Source organism: Hyposmocoma kahamanoa, unplaced genomic scaffold (assembly GCF_003589595.1).
Source record: "Hyposmocoma kahamanoa isolate Upper Pololo Valley unplaced genomic scaffold, ASM358959v1 65, whole genome shotgun sequence".
NCBI lineage: Eukaryota > Metazoa > Arthropoda > Insecta > Lepidoptera > Cosmopterigidae > Hyposmocoma > Hyposmocoma kahamanoa.
The window spans coordinates 13,314,258-13,320,257 of record NW_020653853.1 but is presented as its reverse complement, the minus strand read 5'-3'; the positions used below and the strand labels follow the sequence as shown (position 1 = coordinate 13,320,257).

Genomic DNA, 6,000 nt, shown 5'->3' with positions numbered 1-6,000 from the left:
TCGCACAGGCGGCGGGGGAAGATCATTCCACAACTTGGAGGCGACGCGTATTGACATGCCATTGTTTGAAAAGTTGTGTCAAAATCTGAAAACTCTAGGACTATTGCAAGTTTAGTAATCTCCTTTATTTCCTGAGATAATTTTTGTTCACAAAAACATAATCATACATTAAATCTACACAAAAATTATCCCCAATCACTGGGCCAGTGCAAGGATTGCTGCCAGAAACAATATCTCTCAAATTGTAAGTAAAATAAATACCGTGCAAAAGTTTTATTATGTTTTGTTTACATTAAATTTACAAACTAATAATATAAAAAAATAAATAAAAGCAAAATATAAAAAATTAGATGACCTATGCTCGAACTCCATACATTCAGTATTCATGCTTTGGACAAAGAGGACACTAGAATACCTATTCTTAGGTTTCACACCATACAGCCAAGACTTGGCTGTATGGTGTTAAAACCTTTGCCTTTTCCTCTCTGGAAAGAATTGAAAAAACAACAACTATACCTTTGTATGTGTGTGTGTAACTAAGTTTCGAGCGGATAATAGATATTTTTACCTAATTGAAAGATTGTATGTGAAAAGTTATATGAATTTTAAATGCATCATGAATTTCTCCAATCGCGTATACAATAAAAGTATAACTTTTGGCTGCCAATTTTGCGAATATCGTAATAAACTAGTATTTCGCCTTACCAACGCCATATATTGGGTATTAGGTTACATAAAACCGTGACGTTCCCCCTTAATAATAATAAAATTACAAACCATAGTAGGTATAATTTACCTGTATCGTCGATCCGCCGGATATTCCGCTGGATCAAAATGCTCGAGCGAAGGGTACCGCGGAGTACGTGAACATCCACGAGTGTAGCTAGTCCCTCGCGACCGAGTAGAAGCACAACCATCAAACCTATAAAAGACAAAAGTAAATTAATAACCTGCTAGACATTTCGATAAAATGTAAAATATGCCACAAGCATACGAACCGAATAGACTCGTGTCGCGCCGGCGCGTATCGCGGCCCAACTTCACCAGCTAATCTCTCAGATCCCGTTAACGCAGCTGAACCACCGTGCTTTTCTAATTGCTCATAAAAGGCCTCCTAAAACAATAAGTTTATTAGTCTTATCTGTGATATAGCGTCATAGTTAAGCTCAAAACGGGCGCCAGGGCGGGTGGAGTGCTGGGGTAGTAATGCGTACATTTATTATTTAAATTTATATGAAATACATCGAACAAATACGAAGCTAATGAACAGTAACGAATCCATTGTTGCATTTAAACAAATTTTAGACACGAATAAGTGACTAATATTACAATAATCAAATTGAAAAAAAAATGGAACAAATTGCAACGAAATTAAATTGTCAGATAATAATCAAGTAGTCTACCTGAACATTTAAGGGATCGTTTTCGTTCTAGCTTCTGTCTGGCTGCGCTAAGTTGGAACAAACCGAATGTGCAGACAGGTGGTGAGTAAAGCGCAAATTAGTTACAATACTGGTTATGAATTTCGATAGACGAAAAGGCAATGTCAAAACATTGTCGGTTTGCTCCGATCTTTAAACCAGAATAGAATGTTACCTGGCACTCGCGCGACGCGTAGTCGACGGCGAGACGAGGGCGGTCGGGCTCGGCAGCGGAGACGTGCGCAGCAACGCGGCGCAGCTCACGCACCGCCGCGCCCGCCGCAATGGCCTGCTCGAAGTGTACCAGCGCCGCGCCTGCAGCGCGGTCTACGCACACCGATGTAGCACCACCACAGCGCGATACGCAACTCAGCACCTGCTTCTCCGTGTGTTCCGTGAGTCCATCAACCCACACGCACGTTGTGGCCACCGGCTTACCGAAGCCCAACTTCACGCGTGACGCGCCCACGTACTCTCCATCCATGGTCCGGATAGCCTCCACCACGCTAGATATCGCCGCGTACTGGCAGAATGCGTAACCCGCTCCGCCGCCACTGCCTTTCTTGATGTCGATTTCTATTATTCGCCCAAAATGTTTAAATTTATCCCTCAGTTGCTGCTGCGTAACGTCTTTCTCTAGGTTTCCGATAAATAAGGTTTTGGTAGCCTGTAAATAAAATTAAATTGGATTAAAACGTATGAAGTAATAAAATACAAAAGACGTCGTTTTAAAAGAAACACAGACATGCCATACCTTCGGATGGTACTCGTCGATATCAGTCTCGTAAGGTTTAGCGGAATCCGCATCTTCATCGCAACTTTGGTGAGGTGCCACTGAGATCTTGCAACCGAAAAAAAGCTTATCTTGAGACACTTCCAAAGCTTTCTCTACGTCGGACGGCTTCTTAAATCGGACCACAGCGTACCGGTCGGCATTCTGCCCGACCACCTTGACCCACACGACTTTGCCATGTTTCTTATACTCGTGATAGAGACCATCTTTCAAGGAGCTGTCGGTCGAACGAGTGGGCAGGTTTCGGACGCAGATGGCCAATGGTCGGCCGCTGGCCGTCGACGACCACTGCCAAACGTAAATTATTCACGTTGAGTTGGTGTACTCAATTGGACAAATCGAGAAAGTAAAACGTAATGTGTATATACAGGTGACCGGTTAAGAATGGATAAGCCTGAAATGTCTTATAGTAGAGCTTATGAACGTTCAAAAAAAAATATAAAGAAAAATACATCCTATGTAGTACCCAAGATTTTTTTTCTTTAAATTTAATTATTTTCACCTTATTTTACGTTTTTGTACACCGCGACTACAAGTTAATCAATTCCTTTGATTTTTTGGTGTCATAATATTCTACATTAACTGTGCTAATAGATAGGCAGTAAATAGTATGACTAACTATGGCACTTATATTTTTTTTAAAGTGCAAATTTTTTTTTCACAAAGTTTAAGCATCCTTGATAGAAAAAAAATTATTATAACCTGAGTGGCCAACTATTCTAGAATAATGTGTGTTTAAAGTAGATTTCAAAATGGTATAAGTCATTATTGTATCTAATAATAAATAATTTTAGTAGCAGTAGAGCTCCTTGTGAAAGAGCTCGTCCAGGGAAGTACTGCCACCTTACCTATTTCTGCCGCCAAGCAGTAATGGTCACATTACTGTGTTCCGGTTGTGAAGGGTAAGGGTGCTGGTGAAATTACAGGCACATGAGACTTGTCAACTTATGTCTCAGGGTGACGGGCGCAGTGGCAGTGCCCCCAAGATCTTTGTAATTTAAAGCTCTTGGTGGCACTGCAACTGTTATGGGCAGGCGTGTAGCTTACCATCAGGCACACGACTTGTTCGTCCCGTTACTTAATGTCATAAAAAAAAAAATAAAAAAAAAATATAAATAGAAAATTATTGCTATTAATGTGCAAAAGGAGTAAATTTGACTAAAAACTAAATTTTCAAATTTGGAACATTTTTTGTCCTGAATTGAGCTTGACCATTGAGGTTCAATAAAAAAAAACAATATTAGAAATAAATACAACTTTATTTACAAATTGTTTACAGCAAATGTTAAAACTGTTTGCCGCCGACTCTGATGCAGGCTAATAAAAGCTCTTTTGAGTAGCCGCGTATATCGTCGTTCACTTATTGTTGCAGCGGCTGCCCTGCCACGGCTACGTAAGTTTCCAAGGACCTGATCGGCTTACTATACACAATTTCCTCAAGGCAGCCCCACTAAAAAAAATCCAGTGGATTTAGGTCCGGTGAACGCGGAGGCCATAAAATTGGCCCCAGACGGCCGACTACATGGGATATATTTTTCTTCATATTTTTTTTGAACGTTCATAAGCTCTACTATAAGGCATTTCGGGCTTATCCATACTTTACCGGACACCCTGTATAACGAAAATTAGAGTAACAAAATAATATGAACAAGAAAAGCTACCTGGTGGTGATTATGGTGGGCTAAGGCGTTGGCAGACTGCGGCGCAGGCGGCGTACGCGCCAGGTGCCCGGGGCGTGGACTGGAGGCGCGCGAGCCGTCGCTCGGCTCCGGAGAACTGGAGTCCGATCGCGACGAGCCCGAGCCCGAGCGCCGCCGTCGCCGCCCACCACCGCCCTCGGTGCCTCCACCCGGTGTGCTCGGCGTGCTCTCGCCACCTGTCGCACCACGTTCTCGTTCCCCACTCGCGTACCATCGATGATGAGGAGTCGACCTGTGCGTATCAACATAATAGTCACTCTTACGTTAAGACCCATCCATTAAAATCAAGGCGGTAGAATTACAGATAGATGTGTTTACCGTTCCACATTGGAGGGCGGCGTGGAGTAGGGTGCGGTGGAATTATTCCGCTGATAGCGGCCGAAGGTGGCGGGAGTGTTACCGCGACGGCAGAACTCGGAGGCGCTGTCATTGGTGCCACGCCAGTTGGCTGGCGCTGCTGCCGTTGCCGCCAGCGCGCACGTGCCGGTAACCTCTTCTCCCCCTCTGCAAAAAATGGACATAAACAAACATAAATAAAACAAGTATAAAATCCAATTAAACAAGCAAGTGTGTATGTTAAGAGCAATATATACATTCACTAATATATGTACATTTTGATATTCGAAAATGTCTACCCGTAAACCTCTACTACCCATGCTTATCAATAATCCGTTAACATAGTCTTGAAACAGTAACATAGTCTTGAAACAGTATGGACGGCCAAACAGCATAAAAGTTTAGCTACTGCCAAAAGTCACATGGTAAGTTTCCAAATAGAACCAATTTCTATTGTCGAACAAGTAGCTATATTTAAGAAACAGTGTTTTTTTTTTGTTATTTTGTGTTAATAATTACTTGTATTTAACATAACAGTAACATGTCATTTAATTGTAACGGTTCAGACCAAATGCACGGTTCGTTTAAAGGGCGAAGCAGCTGACCAAAACACCTGTAAGAACTCTATTCACTTTCTTAACACAGTCACTATACTATGTAACCGTTATACAATATATGACGCGTAATGTTTACCAATGTCAAAAACAGTTCAGCAGAAATTAATTGTGGGTTAAGTTAATACTAGTGACAGGATTTGAAACATGTTGCAGAATTTTAAAAACCTTTCAATATAATTTATCCTGCTGACAACAAACGTTCGATGTCAAAAGTCAATACAACATATTTAGCATGAACCCGGAGAAATAAGTTATCACTTCACGGAACTGCCAATTTTTTCTCAAAATTTTAAGTCGATACGAAATATGTCATCTACACGCTCGAACATAAGTATTATGATATTAAAGTCTTCGCGTACACAAATCAAAATCGTAATTTTTCTGGCTCGTGATTTCCATTTTTAACCGACTTCAAAAAAGGAGGAGGTTCTCAATTCGACTGTATGTTTTTTTTGTATGTATGTTACGCGATTACTCCGCCATTTGTGAACCGATTTTGATGTTCTTTTTTTGTTGGAAAGAGGGAGGTACCCTCTTAGTAGTACTCTTTTAGTGGTCCCATTTCATTTTGAAGAAAATCATCCACCTCTAAGGGTGGCTGTTCACGCATGAAGATTCATTTTTATAAATAGCGCCTAAAATTTATTATAATTTTATTTAATTAATAATTATTTTAATGGTTGATTTTGCTATTCTCCAGCTCAAGGCGTTTTTCTCTCTCAATATACTTAGAGCAGTGAGAACCGATTTTTATTATCTCCTGTGTCAAGTTCCGTATAATGGCGAACTAGGGGATGAATCCGGGTTTGCGCATTTTCCAGTAGCCGATTTCAATAATATGTGGCAAATTGATGTAATTCCACGTACTTTTGAGGTCGGTTTTTTTAGTACTCTGTACTGAGATAATTTGTATACTTTACACAGATCTGCGTAGCAAAATATCTCTGGCACCCGCCGAGAAATAGTAGTGATGTTTAACATGGTCGTTCTTCCAGTTTTTGTCGTCTTTTAATTCAACAAAAAGAAAGAAAAGAAAAGAAAGTTTGAAGTCTCGACGATTTTTTGGCATTTTCGAGACTCGAGCCTGGTGTTTTCGGTCTCGGGAATATCGAGACTTTTTTGAGATTAATGTC

The 6,000-nt window shown here is 40.8% G+C and overlaps 1 protein-coding gene across 7 annotated transcripts in view; it reads right to left on the bottom strand.

Moving 5' to 3' along the window:
• LOC113231223 (protein split ends) overlaps positions 1-6,000 on the bottom strand; it is a 99,630-nt gene that overhangs the window by 21,284 nt on the left and 72,346 nt on the right. For 3 of the 7 annotated variants that reach the window (XM_026465439.1, XM_026465433.1, XM_026465436.1), the window contains exons 3-8: positions 4,233-4,418; positions 3,876-4,146; positions 2,167-2,502; positions 1,597-2,088; positions 999-1,114; positions 797-922 (exon numbers count right to left, since the gene is read on the bottom strand). In XM_026465439.1, the coding sequence (XP_026321224.1) occupies positions 797-922; positions 999-1,114; positions 1,597-2,088; positions 2,167-2,502; positions 3,876-4,146; positions 4,233-4,418 (1,527 nt within the window). The remainder of the gene's footprint in view (positions 1-796; positions 923-998; positions 1,115-1,596; positions 2,089-2,166; positions 2,503-3,875; positions 4,147-4,232; positions 4,419-6,000) is intronic. The other 4 variants (XM_026465434.1, XM_026465437.1, XM_026465438.1 and 1 more) reach the window with 4 other exon arrangements.